We start from the raw sequence: 27,908 nt of genomic DNA on the forward strand, positions 1-27,908 counted from the left end.
CAATCACAAGTCCAGACTGTCACCTGTGCTTTTGACTTACTTATATATTGGAGGTTCCCATGACCCCCTCCTGGAGTTCAGTCAGTTTGCTACAGCAGATCACACTACTCAGAGAAACATTTTACCTTCTAAATTACTGGTTTATTACAAAAAGATATAACTTAGGAAGAGACAGATACCAGAGATTCATAGGACATGATATGGGTAAAGGGACATTCTCTGAGCACACTGGTCTCCCCGCATCTCCACATGTTCACCAACCTGGAAGCCTTCCGAATCCTGAACTTAACGTTTTTTATGGAGGCTTCATTATACAGGCACAGTTGATTGAATCACTGAACTCCATCTCCAGCTGTTCTCTCCCAGGAGGTTGAAGGAAGGGTAGGGGGTACCAGGACTGAAAGTTCTAACCTCCTTGACTCCACTGGGAAAGACTGTCCTCCTCTGGGGGCTTTCTGAAAGTCACTTTATTAAAATAACAAAAGACCTTTTAGCATTCTCCTCATAGGCTATTCAGAGGGTTTTAGGAGCTCTGTGCCAGTAATAGGAATGAAGACCAAACACAGTTGACCCTTGAACAACAGGGGTTTGAACTCCGTGAGTGAGTCTACTTATATTCAGATTTTTTTCCATAAGTACAGTGCAGTACTGTAGATCTGTTTTTTCTTCCTTATCATTTTCTTAACATTTTCTTTCTCTTTACTGTAGAGTAAAAATACATAATAATACATATAACATACAAGATATGTGTTAATTGGCTGCTTATGTTATCAATAAGGCTTCTAGTCAATGATAGACTAAACTTAGTAGTTAAGTTTTGGGGAAGTCAGAAGTTACATGGGAATTTTTGACTTTGCAGGGGTGTCTCTGCTCCAACCCCTGAGTTCAAGGGTCAACTACATTTCTTACTATGAATCAAAATACAAAGTTTAGGAAAAATAACAACCCTAGAACACCTTCCCCACATTTCCCCTTTTCCAGGGGCAAATTTTTTCAGCATTTTTAGTTGATATTTTATTTGCCTGTCTTTAGATACACATGTGACTTGGTCATCTGCAGGGGCACAGAGAAATAGTCACGCTAGTATTATAGTATGGAGTGAGAGTGTTTTAATAGCTTTTATCTAGGTGTCCTTTCAGTCCCACCTTTACTCCCACTTCCAGTGGAAACTGAGCCACAGTCTTTGAAGCTTGTATTGGTTTTTATGGTATGAACTGTGTTGATGTTCTCTTTTATCCCTATTATGTTCTGCTTTCTCAGATCTGTGAGGTCTGTTACTAGTCATACATTTTATTTAAAGCTTCATTTTTATTTTATTTTCTTTCTATTCTACTTGTGCTTCTATATGTATGCCTTTGGTATAATTTCAGTTATATATATATTTTTAAGTTTATTTTGAGAGAGAGAGAGAGCACATGAGCATGAGTGTGGGAGGGGTAGAGACAGGAGAGAGAGAATCCCAAGCAGGCTCCTTACTGTCAGCGCAGAGCCCAGCATGGGGCTCAAACTCACAAACTGTGAGATCATGACCTGAGCCAGAATCAAGAGTTGACCCTTAACTGACTGAGCCCCCAGGTACCCCTCAGTTATATAGTGTAAAGGAGTAAAGTTAGATGCTCATGTTTAGTTTGCCTTTTTTCCCCCTAGTTGTTTAAAATACTTAAATCTAAAATTACTCTTTAAATAATTAAGTCATTTGAATCCTACTGCTTATATGTCCTCACAATTTCATTTCCTGATGAACTTAGCCTAGAAGAATCCAGTGTGTCTTGGCAAATAGGTCAGAAAAGAGATAAAGTTATTTTATTTTATTTTAATTAAAAAAATGTTTATTTATTTTGAGAGAGAGAGAGCAGGAGAGAGGCAAAGAGAGAGAATCCAAAACAAGCTCTGTGTTGTCAGCTCAAAGCCTGACTCGGGGCTCAACGTCACGAACTGTGAGATCATGACCTGAGCTGAAATTGAGAGTCAGGCACTTAACCAACTGAGCCACCCAGGCTCCCTGATGAAAGTTATGTTAGACAGAGGAAATACGACAAGCACTAGAAGGCAAGCATGAAAATGTTTGGTACATTCAGAAACCCACATGGCTGGATTGTAGATACGTATATGGATGGTGGATTGAGAGAGTAGCTGAGAGCTCCTGTGGAAGAAGATAGAGATGACGGATGCCACTGGTTGTAAATGCGATAGATCTGTGATCAGGGTGTGAAAAAAAGGTGGTTGTCTACTACACTGATTAAACAGGTTTCTTTAAGTTTATTTATATAATTTGAGAAAGAGCATGTGAGCAAGGGAAGGGCAGAGAGAGAGGGAGAGAGAAAGAATCTCAGGCAGGCTCCACACTGTCTGCTGAGACCCTGATGTGGGGCTCAAATCCACGAAACATGAGATAATGACCTGAGCTGAAACCAAGAGTCGGATGCTTAACCGCCTTAGCCACCCAGACGTCCTTGATGAGACTCTTTTCTCAGGCAATGGAAATCATTAGATATTTTTAAAGAGGAGATAGACATGAGGAGGTCAGGAGTTCAGAAAATGAAGAAGTAGTAAGAGACTGTTAGAGTATTCCTGGTAATAGATGATGGTGACTTGCACCAGACCTGATAGTGGGCCAGGAAGGGTTATAAGGGAGATGTGTTGGCAGTATGATGAAGTAGGCTACATTAATTTATCCCTTCATGTTTACTGAATGGTTCCTGTGTGCCACATATAAAACTAGTGGTGGTGGGAAAGGGAAAATGTCAAGTAAGGTTCCTTGTGTGAATAGCAGATTGAGTTGATTTGAGAAGGAAAAATGCACTTTAGGTTTTTTTCTTGGCGGTACTTACAACAGGTTCACAGGAGAGCATAATTTATGCTCCCATATTTTATGTTTAGTATCTTGAATTTAAAAGAAGAAGTGAAACTGGGTGTCCTCCCTTTACTTCCTTCTGTTAGGAATAACAGAAGTAAAAGTGCAGCTGTTGTTAGTTTTGTTAAGAAACAAAATACAACCGAATGAATTTAAAGATCCATTTGGCTTTATTCAATGATTCATGAATTGGGCAGCATCCCATGTAGCAAATAGAAAGGAGCTCCAAAAAGCTAAACAGAATGGAAGATTTTTATAGGCAGAAGGGGCAGGGACAAGGAAGGAGATTACTTTATCTTTCTTTGGAGGTCAGAAGGGGCCTGTTAGGCAGATTACCTCACGAATGCGGACCAGGAAATTCAAGATTCATGTTTTCTTTTTTAATGTTTATTTATTTTTTGAGAGAAAGATAGCATGTGGGGGAGAGGAAGAGAGAGAGAGGGGGACACAGAATCCAAAGCAGGCTCCAGGCTTCGGACTGTCAGGACAGAGCCCAATGCAGGGCTCAAACCCACAAACTGTGAGATATGACCTCAGCCGAAGTTGGACACTTAACCGACTGAGCCATCCAGGCGCCCCAAGATTCACCAGTTAAAGATTACATTCCTGGGAAGAGTTGAATCTGCAGTTAGGTTAGGTATTAAGTCTTGGTTTGCTGACATGGAGTAAGCAAGTAACTCCCATTTGGATTCTGTTGCCTATTTATTTGTTTATTTATTTATATTTACTTAACAGCTCAGAATAATTATATTTTACTCTTCAGTTGCATCAGTGACTTAAAAAATTATGTTTAGCACTTAAAACATAAATGTTGAATAAAGTAAAGGTAGGGTTTATGAGTAAAAATGTAGGATCAAGAGCTTTTCTTCACTAAAACCAAAAAAAGAAGAAAAAAAGTGGGTGGGGAGAGGAAAGGGTAAAAATTGAAATAGAAGAAGACAAAAAAGGAGTATGTGTGAACTTATGCCAACTACTTCAAAAACGTGAGGGCAAGGAAAGGATGAGAAGATAACAGGTGTGTCAGATGAGGTTTGTAATTCCAGCCCCGTATCCCAGAAGCCAGACTAAGCAAGACAAGGCCTACAAAACAGTAAGCAAGCTCACTAATACTGCCCCTGGAGGCAGAGCTAAGAGGTGAGTAGGGAGCAAAAAGTCAAGGAAAAATCCTTGAGAAGACCCTGCATACTAATGCTGAGCCTCAGAGAGTCAGTATACATCACCATTTTAAATTATGCTTTGGTAAAGGACAAGAGCCAGAGCCCACGAAGGTGCAGTAGCCCTCTGACTGGAGAGATAGATCCTCATACAAGATACTTAATGAAATTTCAGCAGTGGCTGTATTCAGTCCATACTTTGCTTTCCCCAGTTCCTGCATCTTTGGGTTATAAAAAATAGATGAGAAGCAGTATCCAGTTCTCAAACTGAAGACTGTGTGTGTATGTGTGTTTGTCTGTCTGTCTGTATATATACATGTCAGGACAGAAATAAAAATGATCCCAGCTACAGTGAGTATAGTGTTGAGGTTGTTAAGCAGAACTTATTGGATAGCAGAATAAGTAGGAGCTTATCATAGTCCTCCCCTTGTTAAACACCATCAAAACAAAAACAAAAACAAAAACATGACAGCTCTACAGATACACCACAGGAGAGAAATAAAGGAAAAAAGTGATCATGAAAAACTTGTCCTGCATAATAATGTGTATCGCTGACAGAGATTACAACAAATGGGAAAGAAGAAACCTACTCAGAAATATTCTGAAATAAAACATACATTTGCAGGTTGAAAGGCATTAAATAACAGTGGCGATATTTTATGAAATGATTAAAATTGACTGTACCTTAGAAGTAACTATATTTATTTATTACTTTTTAAATGTTTATTTATTTTTGATAGAACAGCAGAGTGGAGGAGTAGAGAGAGAGACACACAAACAGAATCTGCAGCAGGTTCCAGGCTCTGAGCTGTCAGCACAGAGCCTGACACGGGGCTCGAACCTACAGACCATGAGATTATGACCTGAGCTGAAGTCGGTTGCCAAACCAACTGAGCCACCCGGGCACCCCAGAAATAAATAATTTTAAAAATGAGAGAATTATTTTGGCATCCTGTTCAAAAAGAGAACCTATAGAAGCAGGGACAGGAATTTTGCTGGCTGCAGACTACTCAACTGCAGTCAGTACCAGAAGACAACATAAGAGTGTTTACAAAGTTTTGTTAGAAAAGAAGAGTGAACCAAAAGTATGCTCAACGGTTTCCATTAGATTTGGTTTGGCTGCTGCTACCAGTGGCTCTTATTAAGTCAGTAACATACATGATCTGTATTGAAGTGATCTTGGAAAGGACATCTTTCGATTAAGTATACACTTGCTCACTTTTGGCAAATGCCTATACCTATGTAACTGACCTCTGATTTTAAATATTGACTATGTGTGTATGGTTCCCAAACTCATAACACCATCCTTCTTCTTCATCTCCAGCTTCAGATTCATCTCTCTAACTACTTGTTTGACTTATGTATTTTAATGTCTAGTCACTTTAGCAGGTCTGAAATTTTTGCATGTACTCTCATAAACTTTTTCTTTAATGTGTCCATTTCAGGAAATGGTTCAAGCCAGAAATTTAGATTCTTGTTTTTAATCCCTTTCCCCAACCTACCTCACCCTAGTCCATTTCCAGATCTTGTAGATTTTACCCATAAATAAAACTCAAAACTGCCCACTAAGTGCCATCTCTGCTGATTGTTCCTGAGCCCAGTGTATTGTCATCTTCTGCATGGGGCTAAGACTTTCTTCACTAGCATCTAACTAGCATTACTGCTTCCACTCTAGCTCTTCAGTCCAGTCTGTTCTCTACATAGCCGTCAGAGTGCTCTTTGCAAAATATGATATTACTGCTTTCTCGAATCACTTCAGTAATCTCCTATTTTTGTAATAAAATTATTTGCTGTGGTGCCTGGGACCCCATGGCCCTTACCTCCCTTTCATAGGTCATCTTGAATCACTCTCATTTGCGTCACATTGGCTTCCTTTCTGTTCCTTAAAGATACCAAGTTCATTCCCACCTCAAGGTCTTTGTGTTTGCTTTTCCCTCTGCTCAGGATGTCCTCCCTCAATTCTTCCTACAGTTGGCTGTTCTCATCCGTTAGGTCTCAATTCCTGTGTCATCTCACTGGGACTTCTTTGACCATTCTTTTCAAAAGTTTCCCACCCCATCCCAACCATATCTCCCTGTTCATTTCTTTTATGGCACTTCTTCAACACCAAATTATCTTGTTTGTTGTTCATTTTCTGTTTTTTCTCTTTGCAATGTAAATTTAATCAGGGCAGAGTTCTTGTTTGGTGTTCACTGTTGTATTCTCAGTGCCTAGAATAGTGCAGTATTAGTAGGAGGTGTTCAGTAAATAAGTATTTTTATTAAATGATCAGATATTGGCTTAAATATCTTCAATGATTTTCAAATTTTATTCATAGCATTTTTGATAAGGTATAGTTAACTATTTTAATCTATGTAAAATCATTTTTAAGATCTATTAAATCTTTCAACCATTTGAAAATCATTTACTGCATTATTATTTTGATAAAGAGTACCTACACCACTTATTTAGTGAATGTTTCTACTAGAGGCCAGTAATAACGTATCTATATATGAGTGGAGCCTGACTGGTGGATGGTAAAAATTTCTTGTGAGTAAATGAGAAAGTCAAACCATTTAGATTGTATCACATTGATTTTTCTAAATAGCACAACAGTCAAAGAAAAATATTAAATTAAAAAAAAAAAAAAAGCCCAAAAGATTGCTCAAGAAACTAGTAGAGCTGTTGTGGGTATAAGCTAAGGTACATGCTAAACCTTGAAATTTACAGTGTTGCATTAAAGGACATACAGGGTGCATTGGGCCTACCCATCAGGAAGTTCCACAGAAGTCTTTGTGGGTGGTATTCAGACTATATCACTCTAGGGATTCTCTTGAATTTCATAGTAGTACAACATGTTTTTGTAAATACAGATTTAGAAAGTTACATGCTTATAATTTTCCTTCTTAGATTAGGTGTTATCCTCTAGCTCCAAATACACAGACTGTGTATGCATTGGTTCCATGCAGGAAAATAAGAATTACAAATATTTTTTTATGAACTGGGATAAGAGGAAATGTTTAGCTTTTTTATTAGACCTTATTTTCCATTTCATTTTTCTGTCCTAGGTTGAAAACAACTTTAAACATGTAGTGTTTAAACATGTAGTGTATAGTAGTTATTCTTCACAATGTTTCTGTGAAATCATATCCTCATTCCAGATTTAAAACTTTGCAGGAAATTGTAACAATCTGTGGATCACATGATTAGAAAGTAGCTTCCTCAAAACTAGTAGATTTCCTCCAGCCCATACCATGTTCCCTCTACCAGAGTTTCACTGTTTTCCCAACTTTGGTATCAGAATAAAAATTTTGACTTGAACCTTAGCATTATGACCTTTTTAAGGGAAGAACAGGTTTATTCTTAGTTTCTAAATGGCTTTTTTAGCTGTGGAGGAAGCCACTGAGTTATATTTAATTTTAGCATTAGAAATGAAGCTAGACTAGACTTGGCAGGTTTGACTTTAACATTTTTTCATTATACTTCTTAAATCTACAAATATTTATATATTAGTTGATTGAGTGACATGTCATTAAATAAACCAACCACATTTATTATTTTTCACAATATTTTTATACCTCTTAGTGTTAGGAAAGAGTATGTTTCTGTGTTTCTGCACATGTCACAGTAGTGCAGGAGTTGGATGGGTCGAATTTTCAATTGTGGTCCTTAAATTGATTCATTTGTGGGGGTGCTTTCATTAGCAACTTTTAAATTTGGTTTGTACACATTGTGTTTAATATACACAAAAAAGCTATAAGAGAATTCAGAGATAATGATGACATTGGACTGCTCTCAAAAAATTTCTAGATAGGATGGGGCCACATAACAACAAGTACACACACACACACACACACACAGAGATATATTAAGTATAATGGGAACACAGAACAGGATGAGAAATCTTTAGTGGGGGAATTTGGGAGAAACTTGTCGAGAAAGTGCAATTTAGGATGCCTTCTGGAAATCCCCCTTGTTTTTAAAGAGAGGTGTTAATTTTGACACAGAGGTAGAAAAGTATAGGAAGTTTGGTATGTTGAAAGAGGATGTATGAAAACAGATGAATGTAAGGGAAGGGAAGCAAAAATAATATAAAAACAGGGAGGGGGACAAAAACGTAAGACTTTTAAAATTTATTTATTTATGTTGAGAGAGAGAGAGGAAGAATGAGCAGGGGAGAACGGAGAGAGAGAGGATCCCAAGCAGTCTCCATACTGTCAGTGTGGAGCCCAACATGGAGCTCCGTCCCAGGAATGGTGAGATCATGACCTGAGCCAAAATCAGGAGTCTGACGCTTAACTGACAGCCTCCCAGGTGCCCCACCTAAAAGACTCTCAGATACAGGGAACAAACAGGGTTGCTGGAGGGATTCTGGGCGGGGGGATTGGCAAAATGGACAAGGGACATTAAGGAAGACCCCTGTTGGGATGAGCACTGGGTGTTATATGTAGGGGATGAATCACTGGATTCTACTTCTGAAATCATTGCACTATATGCTTACCAACTTAGATGTAAATTAAAAATAAATAAATGAGTGCATGCATGCATGAATGAATGAATGAAGAAACAGGATGTAATGAGAAGAAGATGGCAGTAATGTCGATAAGTAGGTTAGGGTGAGATTTTAAAAGGTCTAATTCTAAAGGATAGAGGGTATAAATAGGTTTCTAAAGGCAGTACAGAGTAATACAAGGTTGTTGAATAGACTAATAATGAAATCACAGTCTGAGGAGATTTACATAAACTACGTTCTACAAGTAACCCTTGTTCCATTTTGTGTAAAAGTTTTATTATGTTAAGTTCCACTTATGTAACATTGATTTAACTAATGGTGGTATTTTGGGTTGAGTTAGTAAAGGAATTCAGAGAAACTCCTGTACATTATTAGAACTGTTAGTTGTTTAGCCTTTATTGAGCTGTGGAGTGTTTGGCTAGATGGCACTAGTAAGAAACTAAGGGCCAGAGAACTCAGTAACTAACTCAAAAGCACTTCGCATTTAGCATCAAACTTGGATCTAGAACCTAGTTCCCCTGATGCTTAGTCATTGCTTTTCCTCTGCTCTGCTGCTTCTACTGAATATTTTAAAGTACTAGGTATTTAGAGACACAAAGGAAGAAAAATGCCTCTTTTTGCCTTTACAGTGTTTACATATAATCAAATGATATGTGGCTATACTACTTCTCATTTTTATTGAAATACCAGGTTTATTAGTACAGACCAGTGCTAGAAGAGACATCAAGATTCAGCACTTTTTGTCCAAGTAAACACTTGTAAGAAGCTTCATCTTAGCGTAAGTAGGATTCAAACTGATCGAAGAGGATGGATGAGTGGAGAAAAGGAATGAGAATAATAGCACAAGCAAAGCGTCAGGGTTGGGCATGAGCTGTTTTGGAGCATGGTGAGAGCCGTGCTAAAACAGAGAAGGTTGTTTCAGAATAATGACAGAAGTTCCTTATAACATTTGTAGTCTTTGATAGATTGGGTTTCTTTCTTTCTTTTTTTTTTTTTAAACAGGTTTTTAAAATGCTTATTTAAGGGAGACAGAGACAGAGCATGAACGGGGAGGGGCAGAGAGAGAGGGAGACACAGAATCTGAAGCAGGCTCCAGGCTCTGAGCTGTCAGCACAGAGCCCAGTGTGGGGCTCAAACTCACCAACCATTGATCATGACCTGAGCCAAAGTCAGATACTTTACCGACTTTGGACATTACTATATTTGATAGTGAGATTTTATAAAGGTGGACTCAACATATGATCTCTTCGTAGTCATCCTTTTCCTCTACCCTGGGCTTTGCATCATAAATGCATTTTGCGTTGCCCTTGACATAGTGAAGAGTAATTTCAGGTGTTTTGACAAGGTATAATGATTAAAGCCGTATTAAGGAGAGAATTAGCTCAGAGAAAGTGTCTCTACCAATATTTGAATGTTATGCCTGCAGTTAGCTCTGTGGTTTATCATTGGATTATTTCTGTATCTTAATACCCATCCTTCTCTCAGATCATTTGATGAAAAACGATTTAGATTCTCAATTCAAGGTACCCAGCAAGCTCTGTATGCTACTCTTTTTTTTCTGTAAGTTAACTTTAATGTCATAACTTAACATTAAAACAGCATGAACTGTGAATCTGAGAGAAACTACAAACCTGTGTTCCTGGACTGTCAGAATCATCCTAATCATGAAATAAATCGTTTGTTGACTTACTCTTGTTATTTATATTCATATGAAATTTGGGTGTCTTTGAGTGTACTTTGTGAGATGTCTGATTCAGAAATCTATCTCAGCATGCTGTAAAACCTGTTTTAAAAATAGGTATGAGCCACTTGTGTCACTGAAAGGGTATTGACACAATGGAAAAACTGTTAAATGAGTTTGCAGAGCAAACCTTGCCAGTACTGAAGAAGGGCGTGTTTAAAAAAAAAAGGAGATTGACTTTTTATTTCTGAGAGCCAAATAAATACAAATAAAATGTTTATAACATTTCATATACCTTGTGTCCTATTATAATTGATTTTCAAAATTTATTTCTAAGTGTAGCTTGGTGTAAACCAAAGTATACTAAAAATAATCTTGTAGATCATTTTATTTAAAGCAGGCAACATTTGTCTCACTTTGATTGAAGCTTTTTAAAAGAAGTTATTACTATTTATATGTAACCACTTAAAAATTCCCCAAATATATTAAATATCTCATATACTTAAGAGATGGAATGAGTAAAAAATCCTTTCACATTTTGTATATGAACGCATATTCTTTGCACTCCTGGAGGATTAGGAGACAGGATCTTTTATCTTGGTAGATAACCTAGAATTTTTGTCAGTAAAGATTAGGTAAAGTGAAAGGAGGTTAAAGTGAAAGGTTGAGATTATCCTAGGTTTTATACCATTTTTTGTACTGTCGCATTTGGCAAAGGTGAGGGGCAGGGGAATTAGGAAAACATGTGTCTTGACAAACAAATATAATGTAATGTAATGAATGGAATGGAATGGAAAAAACTTTAGGATGAAATGTGCTAAAGCTAAAGAACTACCCCCAGAGGTGTTCAGGACAAAAAAACCAAAATGGGAGATTTTTATTTTATTTTAATTTATTTTATTTATTTTTCAGTGTTTATTCATTTTTGAGGGACAGAGACAGGCCATGAGTGGGAGAGGGGCAGAGAGAGAGGGAAGAATCCTAAACTGGTTCAGAGAGAGAGAGGGAATGAATGAAAGAATGAATGACTCCCAAGCAGGCTCCACACCCAGCACATGACACTGGGATCGTGACCTGAGCCTAAATCAAGAGTCAGACAATCAAATGACTGAGCCACCCGGGCAATCCCAAAATGAGAGATTTTAAATCTGTAAGGGAAAGCGTCCCCAAAAACCCTCATGAGAGAAATGAAAGTAGCCATACCTGACTAAGAAACTTCAATGGCAGTGAACTTTGAAATCTGTAAATACTCCCATGTGCATGTAGTTGGAAATTGACATTGTGATTTTATGATAATCTGGTAGCTATTTTTATTTTAAATGTCAGCAAAAATTGATTGCATGTATTCCTTCTCTAAACCTTTTGCCATGTTTAAAAAAGGAAATACAAACACTTCCCAGTTCCTGGCTTACAAGATTTTTCAATATAAAATTAATAATAAAAGTAATCATTAACATCTTCTGTATGTACTGGACTGTGGTAGGCATTTTATGTATAATATCTGATCGGTCACAGAAACCCTCCAAGGAATGAATAGACAGTTATTCCTCTTGTACAAGTGAAGGAAACTGAGGTTAGAGAGATTAAGTTACTTCTTGAGTATTACATACTAGATAGTAGAAGGCAGTATGTGAATCCCCGTCTTTTGAATCTATGCTCCTCCATTTGTCCAGAATTTCAAACCATAGTTTGCTTGAATTTGGTCATTTAAGGATGGAATTATTACTATCTTAGGAAAGGTAATAAAACAGTCTGATGTATAACACTGTTATAAATACACACATCAAGTAAATTCTGCCTTAAATTTTATTTAGAGATTGATCATCTTAACATTTGATCTTGTGGATAATAATTTTCTTTATATTTGAATCCTCATATGCTTCCAAGAATGATGTATAAACCTGGTATTTTGTTTACTCTGGGCAAACTCCGTGGCAGTAACATCTCTACAGTTGCAGACCTGTGTGTGCTCTCTAGGGTGCTTTACTCCCCGGATTTCCCTGAAATCCTCTGTGGCCTTGGATGATCCTGGTTTGTAATGAGTTCTGGGCCCATTATCTGTGTTTGAACCTGTTTAGGCTCATCCTTAACACCATACCCTCCATGCCAGCCTGGTCTTATGACTAAAGAAGTATTCCAGAGTTAACTTCAATCAGCGTGGAATTAATTTTGTCCACGGCTAAGGAACCATGAAGCTTTGAATCCAAAACCGTTTTAGACAAACACGCACAAGATGATTATGAAATGGTCTATGGTAAATTTCTGAATATTAACAAACTGATATCTGGGAAGTGTTTAATAGAATTATTCCTGTGTAATTAACCCTAATATCTGTTTAGTATTTAACATAAATAAGTTAAGTTTTTCCAGTTATTTGATTTTAGTTCAAAGTTGTGTTTACTGAATACCAGGAAACATTAAATATGATTATAAATTTTGGCATCTTTATCAAGCCATCCTTTAGGAATAGTAATTGGCACTAGTTCCTACATAGGAACTATAGCAAAACTGATCTGTTAGAGTGAATGAATGGATTTCTACTTATAAGTGAAGAAGTTCCATTATAACCTGGGAAATTCTGAAATTTATTTCAAAGGCATATTTAAAAAAATCCGCCTTGTTAGAAAATTCAAGTGTTACATTCTTTTAGAACGATCTTTTTATTATGGCAACTGATTTTTGTTTACTTAAGAGAACCTGTTGCTAAAATAGTAATGAGGAAGGGTGTAATACAAGTATAGTCATACACACCCCTTGCTCTGCAAGTAACCAGAGTGCTATGTATGCATGTTGTCCAGTCTCCTTTTGGAAGGTGGAAGTAAAGTCGTCTGTTTGTTTTTCTCTCTTGGCACAGCCTAAAATGACGAATGTGTGATTTCAGTGGAATAAATGGCGTCCAAAGTCACAGATGCTATAGTCTGGTATCAAAAGAAGGTAAGTTAATAGTCAAAGCTTTCAACCTTTTGAATATTTTTATTCTAAAAGTGTGTGCTTTCTCTTTAGGTGCTATGGATTTATGTCAAATATCACCTAAAATAATGACAAATAGATTTCAGGATCTTTTGAGTGGAAGGGGAACATTTTGGTTTTTCTTCTGCTAATTTTATTTCTAAAGAAATTAGGAAGATGATGCTTGACAATATTTTGCTCTGGTTTTTACTCCACATTTTTAAAGTAGCTAGATTAGTTATTTTCAGTTATAATATAAGCCAGACTTCTAGGATTTTGAATATAATTAGCATTTTATAAAGCATTAAGTTTTTCTTGCATTAATTTCTTTTAAAGCTAGGTTAGCAGAAGTGTTATGATTTTATAACTTCTACATCTAGAAACTGTAGTCTTAATCTCTTTCTTGTAAGTTACAATTCAACAGCTGAATCTTTTCACTAAAATAAACCTTTGAGGACTGTATTTTTCTAACCAAAATAGCAAAATGTTTATTTTGATGTTTTAGGATTAGTTGTCATAACTACTTAACTAGCTGTGTCATCTATATGTTTCAAAATAAGCTTTACCAATGTAGTATTTTTATGAAGTACAAGAGAATAAATGCCTTTTTTGAAAATAAAGTGTTTTTTCCTAGAGACTATTGCTTAGACTCTTTAAAATGTGTGCTGTTATATATATGTTTTAGATTTTTAGTGTATATAGTGATTATGTTTGTTTCCATACTTTAAAACATTTTTCATGCCTTATTCTTCAGGTCCCTATTAACAAACTGTAATTGTTTGTATATTTAAAGCTTTTTTTATATGGGATAAAACCAGACACTTTGTAAATTTAATTGAATTGGACACAGTAATTAAAGTGCTTTAAAGATTAAACCTGAGAAGACTGTCTTTGGATGCATTTCTTTTCTGTGTAGAACATACCGCAGACATACAGGATCACGTTTTTCTTATAAGGTGCTGAATTGGAAGTCGTGACATTGATCATACTATTAATTCTATCTTTTGTAGTTCTATATTTGTGTCTTTACTTTTAAACTTCCATTCAACTTAAAACTGAAATAATAAAACTAAAACAAAAGTATTTTTTATTTTCTACATAGATCCATGAGAGCTTTTCTTTTAATGTCTACTTATGAGAGAGTTAGTAATGTTTATTAAGCATTTTATTTATTTGGCTTTTCATGTTAAACATTTCTAACTTCACTGAAGATCATTTGTAGAACATGCTAGATTGTCCTTTCTTGGTAACGGAGGGTTTGAAATATTATACTCGCATTCAGTTAGCACACTAATTCCCTTCTTATCTATGGGTCATTTACCAGGCAGCTTTGGATATGTGCAACCAAAATTTTCTCCAGAGCAACCATAACAGATGTCACAAATTATATCTAGCAAATGTAATCACACATTTTATGTTTAGTGAGTTACCAGAACCATTAACCAGATTTTATTTGCTCTATTTTTAAATTTTGCTTTTAAATTTAATTTTCTTAAAGAAATACATGTGACTAATTTGAAAGATTAATATTTCAGGGCTAATTGGGGGGAAAAAAAAATATATATATAGCAGCTACCATTACTACCTTTCCCTGTCCTTACCCAGCCTCTGAGCTCTGCTCCCCAGAGGCAATTATTTTACATTCCTTAGAGCTGAAACCAAAGTTCTGCTACTCCTCATCCCTAGTAAGGGGTTAGGAAGGACAGGTTACAAATACGGGCTGTGAAGTTTTGGTTTTCTTAATTGCTTTTGGGAGAATGCTGATATTTGTGAGTTAGAAATCAGAGATACTAAATGTCATGCAGTACTCTAAACAAGGGCTGGCAGATTTTCTCTGTAAAGGGCCATATAGTAAATATTTTAGATTTGAGAGCCATAAGGTATCTGTGACAACTCAGTTCTGCTATTCTGTTGTACAAAAGCAGCCATAGAGTGTAAGTAAATGAATGAATGAATGAATGAGTACAACTGTGTTCCAATAAAATTTAATTTACGAAAACAGGCTGTGGGCTAGATTTGGTCCACAGGCCTTAGTTTTCTCTATGTTATGTACTCTAACATAGCCCCATACAACAAAGAATTCCCCTGTTCACCATGCATTTGTGCCCTGTTAAATGATACTGTGGTGTTTAAAATGGTATTTATGTCTTTAAACTTTTATTTTTCTTGATCATTTCATTGTAGATGTTACTGTTGATTTATGACTATGATAATGATTTAGTATTTTTATGAGCTTCCCTCCCCGCAACAAGTCTTTCTTCCCCCAGTCCTCCCAATAACTACAAATTTTGGTGAAATCAGTATGCAGGGCTTCTGTTTGTGTATGCATTGTTTAGAGCTATGTCATGTAATATACTCTGATATTTTCTGCCTGTGCAACTTTTTCCCCCTTTTGCGTAACTTTTCTAAATCTCCAAATCTCTAATAGAACTATCAAACTCCTTTTGTCCTAGTCAGTCACATTCAAATATTCCAGTAGTTCTTCCCCCCAACCCCTCCTTGGGAATGACCTCCTAGAATTCTCTGTCCTTCTCCATTCTGGGGGGCTTGTTCTTATGTCACACCTCTCATCTGCCTTCTCGGTATTTTCTTTTATCATCAGCCTGAGAGTTCACTTCACTCCTCCTAGGTCACGCAGATTTGTTTTTTTCTTAAATACGTATTTCTTTAAAAAGTCCTTTTAGAGGGTTTTATGTTTCAGTGAAAAGAAGGCTTCACAACTGATGGTGATACTTGGTGATTGTGTGACCATGGGCAAGTAATTTGTTTGAGTTTCGCTTACCACTCACTACATTAACTCAATAATGGTTCTTAGCTGCTTTTCAATCATACATCCCTTTGAAATTGCAATTAACTTTCCAAATTTTCCGGTTCTTATTTCCAGAAAAGTATATATAATATAGAAACACAATAAAATTTCACATCTGATTTGAGCCCTGTAAGTCTTAGATTAGATAATTTTTTAAAACATTACTATTTTAACATTCTTTGATTTTGGACTATCATTCAGTAGTGTTCAGCTTATAGTAGAAAATATCGCTATGAATAAAAACCAAGAAATGTTCAGCTTCATTTTCTTGAAGTAAGAACTAGTTTCCAGTTGTAACTCGCTTTAGTGTCACCTTTCCCACTTGAAAATGGTAACATCTTTACATTTTTTTTTGAGTACTGAGCACTGGCTAACTCCAAAGACCATGACTTGATCTATGGACTGTTGTGAACATAAACTCTAATATCAAATGTGAAATTTCCAGGAGAAAATAACAACCAAACTTTTTAAAGTATTATATGTAATTAGATATAAGGTACCTTTAAATAAATTGTTCTGTGCATTATTTATTTTGAAATTTTTAAAAATTCTTTTAACATCTTATTTTAAACTTCATTTGGTACTATTGTAGCCATCCATAGTTGTGAATAATTTGAAAGTTCTATTAAAACAAAATGACCTTCAGTCATTAATTCAGAGGAACAATTAATGCCTTAAGAATGGTAATTGGAGAAACCAGAATAGATTTTCATTAATATTGGGCTATTGAATGTTTTTTCTAACATAATACTCTGCTTTTATATTTCTAGTTTCTTATTCATAGAGAGAGGGAATTATTTGTCATTTGGAAGGTATCCTAAATAGGGGCCTGAAGTTACATGGTGTCAGAGATAATTGACACACTAAGTATTCCTTTAAAAAGAAAAAGAAATAGTGGCCCTTAGAATTCCATTGTAAAGATGCAGGTCAAATTATGAGAGAGTGAGGTTGTATTTTCTGGAGGTGAATACATAAGAGAAGGGTAGCCCAGAAATAACCCTCAAATTTTAAAGGGAAGAAAAGCACTAGTAACATGATATAGAGATAGTAAAATAGTGAACTTCTATAGAACCGAGGAAAAACTGTACGAAATAAGTCTCGGTCCTCACCTTTATGGAGTCAGTAGCCAGCAAGAGAGAGCTTGAATAAATATGTTTAATGAATTTTACATATAAGCTAGCAGTAGGGTTCCTTTAATGTTTAATTTAAATGAGAAATTATCCTGAGTAACAGCAGCCTAACTGCTGTCAACTATTAACAGTTGGGAATTTGAAATTCTCTATTTATTTAGTAAAGTTCAATTTTGTGTGTTTGTGTACCAAGTACATACATAGAGATTTTCAGAGTGATAACTTGCCCAAAATAATACAGAAGTATTAAGTCTCAGCTTTCAACTCCAAAAATTTATGCTTTTATTTACTTTTAAGATTTTTCCTTCCCATATAAGACAAATCCAACTCCGACTATCTATAGCAAAACAGGAGAGAGTCTAGGCTTTCAGGATAAACAATGCAAAGTGGTAAAGCTTATCTCAGAGTTGGGTGAATCCCAAGACCAGAGTACCATCAGAAGTATCTATGTCTTTTTCCTTCCCTGCTTTCCTAGAGTTGACTTATTCCTTCCAACCACAGAGAACTTTCTCGATGTTGTAAGAATGTGCCCTGAGACATCTTCAGACACCTATCCATTTAGTTTTGTGAGAATAAAGGATGTGTGGAAGACATACAGTGGATTTCCCACCCAAAACTACTGACTTTCCTCTGTGTTGGAAGGACTTCTACTTTGGTAGGGAATTTATTATCCTCCACAGAGCTGTGGCCAGGGAATATGTATCTAAAGTCTTGGAGGGAGTGAATCCTGATTAGCTTACACCAGTCATGGAATTCTGTTTCCCTTGCCGGTGATTGGCTTAGGGTCACGTATTCCAGTTCTGACTTAACGAGACACTAAGGCTTCTGGGAAAAGTCTGCCATCTCTTCAAAAAGAGGCCCAACAATAATAATAGCAAAAGTTGTATGACATTTATTGTGTGCCAGGCATTTTCTAATTGCTTTACATTTATGAACTAATTTAACATTGGTGAATGAATGAAAGAAAAGAGAAGGTCTGTTTCATGTTTCTGGACGTTTTGGGTGAGGCTCTACTGCCTGAGGCTGTTGTAGTGACTTGTCCATGCCAGGAGCGAGCTTGCCAGCAGGCCCAGAATAGCAGAGTTAATAGATGGAAAGAATCTGAGATTTTTAGGACTTTTTGAGCTATGGAATTAAACTCTAGAAATGTCCTACTTGGGAACTTCTTATTGTGTGAATTAATAAATCCCTTATTTTTTTCAGTGACTTGAAGTCTAGTTTTATTTCCTTGGAGCTGAAAGCATTCCAAGTAATACACAAGAAATGTATTCTAATGGGATAGGGTTTCCCATACAGTCCTATTTTGCCTGCAGATGGTTATAGTAGCAGATAGAAAATTAAGAACTACCAAAATAGAAGTATCGAGCCTCAGACAAATGGGTTTATTACTTTTTCTCTTTTAAGGTTTTTTTTTTTCTTGAACCATAGTCTCATATATGTACCATTAAATCTTTAATGTAATTTTACTTACATATTTTTAAAAATGTATTTATTTTTGAGGGAGAGAGAGAGAGCGAGTGGGAGCATACATGTATGTAAGCTGGGGAGGGGCAGAGAGAGAGGGAAAGAGAATCCTCAGCACGCTCTGTCTGCGCTGTTAGCACAGACGAGGGTCTTGAGCTCAGGAGATGTGAGATCATGACCTGAGCCAAAATCAAGAGGTTGAGCCACCCAGGCGCCCCCAAACCTTTTTATTTTTAGCTAGAGGTGATGAAAAAGACCCTTTTGCTAGAAGGATTGAAAGTCTGCAGCAGATTGGGGTGCCTGGGTGGCTCAGTTGGTTAAGCTCATGTCAGGATCTCACAGTTCATGGGTTCAAACCCCGCGTCTGGGCTCTGTGCTGACAGCTGGCTCAGAGCCTGGAGCCTGTTTTTGGGTTCTGTGTCTCCCTCTCTCTCTGACCCTCCCTGCTCACGCTGTTTCTCTGTCTCTCAAAAATAAAATAAACTATTAAAAAAATAAAATAAGAAAAAAAGAAAGTCTGCAGCAGGCAGAAGAGAATGAGACAGTATCAGAGTGGGTCAGAAATAGGGGGAAAAAAGAAAGAGACCACCTTAGGCCAGCGTGGTGCTCTAGTCCCTGGATTCACTCCACCCCAAGATTAACTTCACACCTGAACTTTGAGTTGTTTACCCATGTCAGCCACTAAATCCCCCTTTTTGTTGATGATAGTATAAATGGGAATTTTACTTGCAAAACAGAAAGTTCTGATTAATGCAGAGGCAATATATAAATTTAACTGAGGTGTAACATACTCAGAAGACCACACAGAAGTGTTCAGTTTCATCAGTTTTTACAAACTGAACACCTGCTTGTGTTTAGGACTGTTTGTGTCCTGTTTATGAAACAGAACTCAGATCAAGAAACAGAATGTTATCAGCTCTACAAAACTTTCATCCTTCCCTTTCAGTCAGAACCTGCCCCCATTGAGGGTGACCATTATGCCAGGCAGTGTATCTTAATGGGTAACAAGAACATAGATTTGGGGGTTAGAAAGGTGAGATTTGAATCCTTGTTCTTGAAAGCCAGTATGATTTTGGACAAGTTGCTTAATGTCTCTGAATTTCACTTTCTTCATGTATATAAATACTATTTTTTTGGATTTATTTGAGGAGTAATTGACGATATATATAAAGTGCAAAGCAAAATCCTCCACACAGTGTAAGTCTTCAGTAAATGAAAGTTATTTCTACTACTATTACTTCATATTCACCATTCTTAACAGATAGATTGCTCCCCAGACTTATCAGAATGCTTTATTTCATGGATTCTAAAAATCTCATGAGACTAAAAAAAGATTCTTACTTGTAAATGAGAAGCCTAAAATGTCAGGCTTCTAATATTCAATATTAAAACAGTGGGTATTTGTTGATGTTTGTTGTCTAACACCCACACCATAAAATCATGATTGAGTGTAATTTATAAACCTCAACTGTCCTTGCTTCGGTCACTGATCATGTTTTCCACTTCTTCCTTTTTAATGTCACTTACTTGCCAAAAATAAGACTTGTTCTAGCAGAAATAGATTGGTTAGTTTAGTTGCTAAAATATTTGCCTTTTCACCTAAGATTCTTCTCCCTGTTTTAGTCATGAAGTTGTTGATTTTCCACCTTCATCCATTTCCAGTTTGAGTATTTCTAGCATAAATATTTTGAGTTTTAGTTTTATTTATTAGGAAGAAAGAAACTATGCTGTGCAGTAGTCATGATAGTTTGACTTCAGAGATCATCTAGTTTCTGTTAAACTTTTTGCTTTATAGATAAGAAACCTGATGCCTGTAGATCTAATAACTTGATCATAGTCATGAATCAGTAAGTAATAAAACCAAAACTCAGGTCTACTGACTTTCAGGTCACTATTCCTTCTTTTCTAACATTGCTTTGAAAAAGCAGACTGAAGAAACTTTCATTATAAAATTTCCTGGTTTAATTTGAGAGGTTTTTTTTAAGGATGACTTCTAATGTGAAAGTGAGAAGATATTTTTAAAGAAGATGTTTAGTATTATACATACACATCTGTTGATTTAACAACAGTAATGATAGTGATGATGATGATGGTGATGATGTGATAGCACTGCCACATATTTAAATAGCCATTATTTTTCAGAGCGCTTCCATTTCTATTTTCATGGTTTCATTTATTGTGATGATGAAATGGACTAACTGAAAACAATTATTATCTTGAGTTATTATATTATATCAAGAAACTGTAAAATGTTGTTTAAGTTTCCTGGGGCTTTGTAACAAAACACTACAAACTGGATTGCTTAAAACAACAGAAATTAATTTTGTTCACAGTTCAGGAGGCCGGAAGTCCAAAATCAAAGTGTCAGCAGGGTTGGTTCCTTTTGTAGGGAGGCTTGAGGGAGAAACTGTTCCATGTACCTCTCTTCTAGCTTTTTTTTTTAAGTTTATTTGTTTATTTTGAGCAAGAAAGAGAGAGAGAGAGAGAGAGAGAGAGAGAGAGAGAGCGCGAGCGAGCGCACAAGTTGGGGAGGGGCAGAGAGGAAAGAGGGAGAGAGAATCCGAAGCAGACGCCACACGGTCAGCACCGAGCCCAGTGTAGGGCTCAAACTCATGAACCATGAGATCATGACCTGTTTAACCGACTGAGCCACCCAGGTGTCCCTCTTCTGGCTTCTGATGAACACAGTTGTTGGTTTTCTGATGCATCATTCCAGTCTCTTCTTCTGTCTTCATGTTGCCTTCTTGACTCTTCTTAAAAGGACACCAGTCAATGGATTTAGGTCTGCTCTAAATTCAGAATAATCCCATCTTGAGATCTTTAACCAATTACATCTGCAAAGACCCTATTTTCAAATGAGGTAATGTTCCAAAGTTCTGGGAAGACATGAGTGTTTGTAGGGTACTTTTTCGTCACTACAGAAGTATATCTAAAGCATATGATTGGTTTGAGTTGATTCAGTGTGGAGATGTGTACCTTTATGTCCTTCTGTGTAGCTGTATCCTGGACCACCAGTATTGGACTGAGTAAAAGATGATTAGGATCCTCACTATTTTCTTTATATTCTTAAAAGTTAAGATCGTGATTACTTAGCTCCTCCTATATGAAATGTTAAGGATTAAGTTTGTATAGAATTAAGGACAATTTTTTGCTTCCAGTTCTTAATAGATATGTAGATATTTATGTTCTTTATTTAATCTAATTATATGAGGTTTAATGTCCTAATAATTATAGATAATAACGTTCTTTCCCTTTAAAAATGTGCATGTAGATTAAAGCACAGTGTCTATTTTTCAATGTTCTCATCTCTGGGGGTCGTCAGATACTTCTTGATAAATTTTTCACTGTCTCTTAAAATCCCAATTATTTATATTAGAACCAAACAATATTATATATAAAAATAGATATTTAAATGTGTTTAAAATATTAATGTTTCCTATATAAAACTGTATCAGTTGAGTTAAAGTATGAAGTTTTATTTTTTCAAAGCTTATTTCTTTTGAAAGAGAGAGAGAGCATGTGCATGTGAGCGGAGAAGGGCAGAGAGAGAGAGAGAGAGAGAGAGAGAGAGAGAGAGAATCCCAAGCAGGCACCACACTGTCAGCTCAAAGCCCTACTTGGGGCTTGGTCTCATGAGATCATAACCTGAGCTGAAACCAAGAGTAGGATGTTTAATAGAGCCACCGGGTGCCCCTAAACTATGAAGTTTTAAAAATTCAAACTCTTATTGGATTAAATGTATGAGAACATTTTTTTTTCTATTTTTTTCTACAATTGCTATAGACTTGTGAACAACCATCAGTCTCTTCAGGATTTTGTATTTGGGGCTAATTATGTATAGCACTTTAGATTGATGATGTGCTGGAGGACATATTTGGCTTTCCTGAATAATCTTAGCTTAATTTTAGCTTGATCTTAGCTTGATTTTATTTTTATTTACTAAGGTTGAGTTGTGATCTCTAAAGTTTAGAAATCTCCAGTCCGTCAGTCCTTCCTTCCTTCCTTCCTTCCTTCCTTCCTTCCTTCCTTCCTTCCTTCCTTCCTCTCTTTCTCTCTCTTTCTCTTTCTTTTGTTCTTTTTCATTCTTTCATTCTCTTTCTCTCTTTTTTCTCTTCCTCTCTCTCCCTTCCTTCCTCCCTCCCTCCCTTCCTTGTTTCCTTCCTTCCTTTTTTCCTTCCTTTATTCATGTGTGTTTGCCTGAGGCTATTCCTGAGGTTGCTTTGTGCTAGAATCTAACTTCGTACTAAGGAATCAGAAGTGTAGAGATGGAAAGGATCTTAGAAATTAAACATTCTAATATTATTTTACAAATGCAGAAACAGACACTGAGAGATAAGGGAACAAGGGTTTTCTTGTGTTTTAAATCTAGTATAGAGATCTTGTCGGCTGTACCTTTAGTTATAGAATTTTACCTTTTGAAGGGGCAGAACCTGTACTTAGTTGAGATGGCAGCTCCACCTTCCATGGGTAAGGAAAATGGAAAAAACAAAACAAAACAAAACACCACCTTGCACTGTTCCGTAGCAATGTCCTTCTGGGCTACCCTGTAATGTTTACAGACTCTGAGGGGACCTATATTCAGTACTACTGAGTATAGAAGTACTGGTTTCACAAAAACATGTTTAGTAGAAAAATTTTTATCTATTTTTAAAGTTTTTGCAACAGCTTTTTACACTGTGAATACATAAATACTTAAGTAGTTAGTATTTATGTTTGTCCTCTTTAGAAACTGAGTATTTGGAAATAGAAGGTTTTTGTTTTTGAATGCAAATACCTTGATGGATCAGAAGTAGGAATTTCTACATAGTACATAACCTCTTTGAAATGCTGCGGTTCTCTTACTTATTTGCTTATAATTTTTTTTTCTTCTTGGATAAATAGAATAGTTATTCCATTAAAAGGAAACATCTATGTGCCAACAGGCAGTTGCCAGATACAGTGCCTAATAATTAAAGTAGTTGTTTACATAGGTATGAGGAGATCCAAGAAACAATATTATTTGACTAGAGTTGAAATTTTTAATGAGTAAACCTTCTTATACCTCTTGGGAGTTGGGAAGAAAATTATTTTATGACATACTGGAAAACTAATTCCTAACCATTTTGATTTTCTGATGAATAGATTTAAAATAGAAATCTTAGTCAAGGATAAACTGTTTGCCAGTTATATTCCAAGTATCTTGCAGTTTATCTTTAACCATGGTAACAGACATAGTGGTAAAATAAGTTGGTAGGTTGCCATTGGCTGCCTAAAATTAGGCAAATGTACCAGCTTTGGAAAGGCCTGCGAGTGTCTAAAACAAGGGTGTTAACCTGCTGAATGTTTATAGTTGCACAAAGAATAACATTTATAAATGCTGTTTAACAGAGTAACTTAGAAGCTAAATTGCTCTTTGCCGTATGGCCCTTAGAATTTATTCAAATGGAAGCTGTTAATTCACTACCAAGAACTGATTCACAAGAAGGAAATGCTGAAGATCTACAACTTAAAATTTTCTCCTTCTAGTTTTTGCCTAAAATTAGTATCCTTATTAAGATATGTTATATTCATTTAAAGTGGAATCTTGCTTTAGTTTGCTTTCTGTTTTTAATGTCTTCCGCACCCCACCCCATGATGGAATTAGAAGTACAGATAGAGTCTGGTTTACCTTGTTTATGGAGTAATGGCATTGGTATGTGGCTCTAACCAGGTAAAAGACAATATGTAAAGAGAAAATTAGGTGGCCTTATTAAAATTTAATTCTTTTTGAGCTTTAGGAAGTGAGAAGATGAGATCTTTTTTTTCCAATCTCAAAATGGTAGACAGCAGGATATATTTTACTTCCTGTTTTACGGACACTGTAACACTTTGCTATGTGGTTTATTTTTATTTACTCGTAGAAAACAAAGGAAAATTGCTAAGTGAAGCCTTATTACATTGACTTCCACTAGGGAAAATTCAGTACATTTAGTTTTACTAGTACAGTTTGACTTTTAAGACTAAAGACTTTTATGACCAAGACTTACTTACTTTTTCTCTCTGTCTCTCTCCCTCCCTTGCTCTCTCCCTCCCTCCCTCTCTCTCTCTCTCTCTCTCTCTCTCTCTCTCTCTCTCTCTCTTTCCCTCTCCCTCTCTCCCTCTCCCTCTCTCTAAAAAATGATCTGGTAGAGTTTGCATCTGTCTACCTTTAAATAACATTTATGATGGACCTACTATGTATAAGGCACTGAGTGCTTATCTTAATACAGCTGCATCACAGAGGAACCAAAATGCAAATAACTATTTTACTTTATGGTAAATGCTACAATAGAATTGTCTTTAAAGTATTATGGGAAGTCACATAAATTTCCATCTAAATTTGTTTTTCCAGTCACCATTCTGTCACTACTTTTATCTCCCAGATATTTTTCAGATTTGCTATGATCTCCCTTCCTTCATTGTTTCCTTCATTCTTATTTCCAGTCCTCACAATCTTATTTTCTCCTGACAACCACCAGGATGTTTTGTCTTAAATAAAATTTTGACTTCGTCATTTACCTACTGAATAACACTCTTCCAATATTTTCTCTTACGTGTGGTATAATCTTCTTCCCAAGGCCTTCAAGGAATTTTTAAAAATCCAATTTCAGTTAGCTTTCTAGCCCATCCAGCCTTCAGTTTTTATTCATTAACTCCATCCTCCACTGAATACAACTTTATGAAGTCTCTGCATGCTGCTTTTCACCTTAGTGCTTGGGACGCCCACATCGGCCCACCACTGCTTTTTTTTTTTTTTTTTAATAGTCTCACTCAAATTGGTCCTTAAAACTCAAAGTCTTCCTCAAGGACTTCTTACATAACCCCGTGGAGACTGGATTAGGTGTCCCAAGCTAGTGTTCCTATACAGAGGTCATGTGTGCTCTTTTCATGCCAGTAGTATAGTGCTTTTTTCCCCTTGAGTCTTCCTCTTTTTTACAAGTATACAAAGTAACGTAGTAGTTACCTACCATCCTTCAAATGTCAACCCTGTTTTTTGTTTTTAATTATTATTGTGAACTCTTGGCTTAAAGGTATTTGATATCCTTCAACCTGTTACAGTTATTCATGCTCAGACTGTTCTGTCTTGCCATTGGGAGCTTAGTTAGATGGCTTCTGAGTCTCTAGTCATATTTTACCGTGCTCCTTTGAAGAAACACATTTGAAATGGGAACAATCCTTTCTGCATAGGGACAGGGAAATCTACAGAGAGATCTTGATCCTTTTTTATCACTTAAGATATAAACATGCTGAGATGGTGGTATAGTTATAAACTGAATTCATTCTGTTCCATCTAAGAGCAATTACAGGGGACTTTTTCAATAATTTCAGTTTGTCTTGTACCTCCATGTTACAGTGGTATTTGTGTATTCTAGCATTTATCGCAGCTCAGCTTGCATTTTAATTAATTCCCCCCTGCTAATCTCTAAGGGTGGGAATCACTATTCTTGTATCTCAGTCATTTATTCCAGTGCTTTACCTTACAGTTGGTACTTAGTAAATGTCTGCTGCTTTGAGAACAGTGCTGCCAGGAGACAATACTTACATTAAACTTTTATGTAGTTCATGTAGTTCTTAGTTATTATATGGAGTACTTAGGATGTGCCATGCACAAGCTAGGCAGTAGTTCGGGTAGCTTATTTGGTGGTAATGTGTGAAATTGTGTCTGTATGCTGAATATCTATTAAATTAAGTGCTAGACATAACGCTTTAGCCTATAGCAACATTTCCCTAAGTGTGTACTGCATGATGTTAGTAGGCATTAGTGAAATAGAGGGATTTTGTGGTCAAGAGTTTGTGAAGTACTGAGCTAGGCAAAGATAAACAAGTTTCTGATTACACGATTTTATTATTGAAATATGTGTAGTGTTACTTACTACCTAAGAGGCAGACAAAGAAGGTATCATTTCTCAATTTGTTTGGCTTAGTTTTTCTCCCCCAAGTATTTGTGGAAAATCCTTGGGAAAATGCTGACCACGTTACATAAAAGAATGTGGTGCTGTGGAAAGGGCATGGGGTTGTAAGTCAGAACTTGGGTTGTGCCCCTAAATGCTAGCTGTAGAACTTTCTGACCCCTCTCAAAGCCTCAGTTGTCTTACAAATACAAGAAGTTAATAGTGGTCTGTATAGCGTAAGACTGCAGATCCTTTACAAAACACTTGACAAAAATTAGTGCTTTTGTACAATCTTAGTATCTAGATAAATAGTTCATTATAAAGTTAACAAATACTGTAAGTGAATATTTTATTTTTTCTTCTGTGGAGTTTTTCCTTAATTCTCCATACTGAAGATTAAAGGTACAGCTTCTGTAGGCAGACTTGAGTCAGTAGCAGTTTTATAGCTACCTAGATTCTTACAATTACAGCATAACTTTTCTTGACAGTGATGACAGTAGACCAGCTCCCTTAGATTCTAATTCTGAAGAATCTGGACTAACTACCCAGGAACAGTTTATCTTAAGTTTTTTCTCCATATTAATGTTTCTCTGTATAGATAAATAGAAAAAGGAAGCCAAACAAATTAATATATTTGATTTTGAATAATTTAGATCTATTTCAGGGTCTCATTTTTTTAAATTTCAAATGATTGAATGAACAGCAATAATGTTATTTTCTAAAATACAAATGTATTTAAATAACCAAGATATGGTAACACTCCTGGCATTTAAATTGCCTTAAAAGATATGATACCCATTTTTATGCTATTTATAGTACACTATTAGAAATATGCAAACAAGGAAGGTACTGTAGTCTTGACTCATATTACGTATGCATGATTTAGTCAGGTTATGTCTTAGAATAACAAATGAGAATATATACTATGATAAATAGTGCAAGAATGCAAATAAGACATATGCATTCCTTCCTTGTCTCATGCTGGAGTATGAGGGAAAGGGAAGCCTTGGGTAATTCATCCAAATGACATAATAGATAACTTTTTTGAGTTCTTATGTGTCTTTTACTATTGTCAGCCCAATATGTGTTAGCACATTTAATCCTTAAAGTTACTCTGGTTAATATAGTACCTGTTTTACATATTTTTAGGGCTGAATTAGTTGGACCTCATGAGGTATTGTGTATTCTCATTTGCTCTTTTAACAGGGTCTGATAGCTTCCCTGCTGGAAAGGCAGCCAGGGAGAGACAAGAGAGACAGAGTCTCTGACAGCAGTTAAGGGTTAAATGCCACTTTTCAGACACCTCTTAGAGATCAGGGCCAAGGCAAGAAAGAGAACTTGAGTGGGTTTTATTAAGGATGTGAATGAAATCACTGGTGGGTAACTGATGGCTCAGCTGTAGAGCTAGCCACTTGGATTTGAATTTCTGTTTTCTGCTACTAATTTTAAGTTTTTGTTAACTGTGCAACAGGGATGCAGTAGTATC

General features: G+C 36.1%; 1 protein-coding gene across 3 annotated transcripts in view; it reads left to right on the plus strand.

Moving 5' to 3' along the window:
* PHTF2 (putative homeodomain transcription factor 2) overlaps window positions 1-27,908 on the plus strand; it is a 118,856-nt gene that overhangs the window by 15,364 nt on the left and 75,584 nt on the right. For all 3 annotated transcript variants that reach the window (XM_029927983.1, XM_029927947.1, XM_029927953.1), the window contains exon 2: window positions 13,036-13,115. In XM_029927983.1, the coding sequence (XP_029783843.1) occupies window positions 13,071-13,115 (45 nt within the window). In that variant the 5' untranslated portion in view covers window positions 13,036-13,070. The remainder of the gene's footprint in view (window positions 1-13,035; window positions 13,116-27,908) is intronic.

The sequence above is a fragment of the Suricata suricatta genome, chromosome 2 (genome assembly GCF_006229205.1).
Source record: "Suricata suricatta isolate VVHF042 chromosome 2, meerkat_22Aug2017_6uvM2_HiC, whole genome shotgun sequence".
NCBI classification, from domain to species: Eukaryota; Metazoa; Chordata; class Mammalia; order Carnivora; family Herpestidae; genus Suricata; species Suricata suricatta.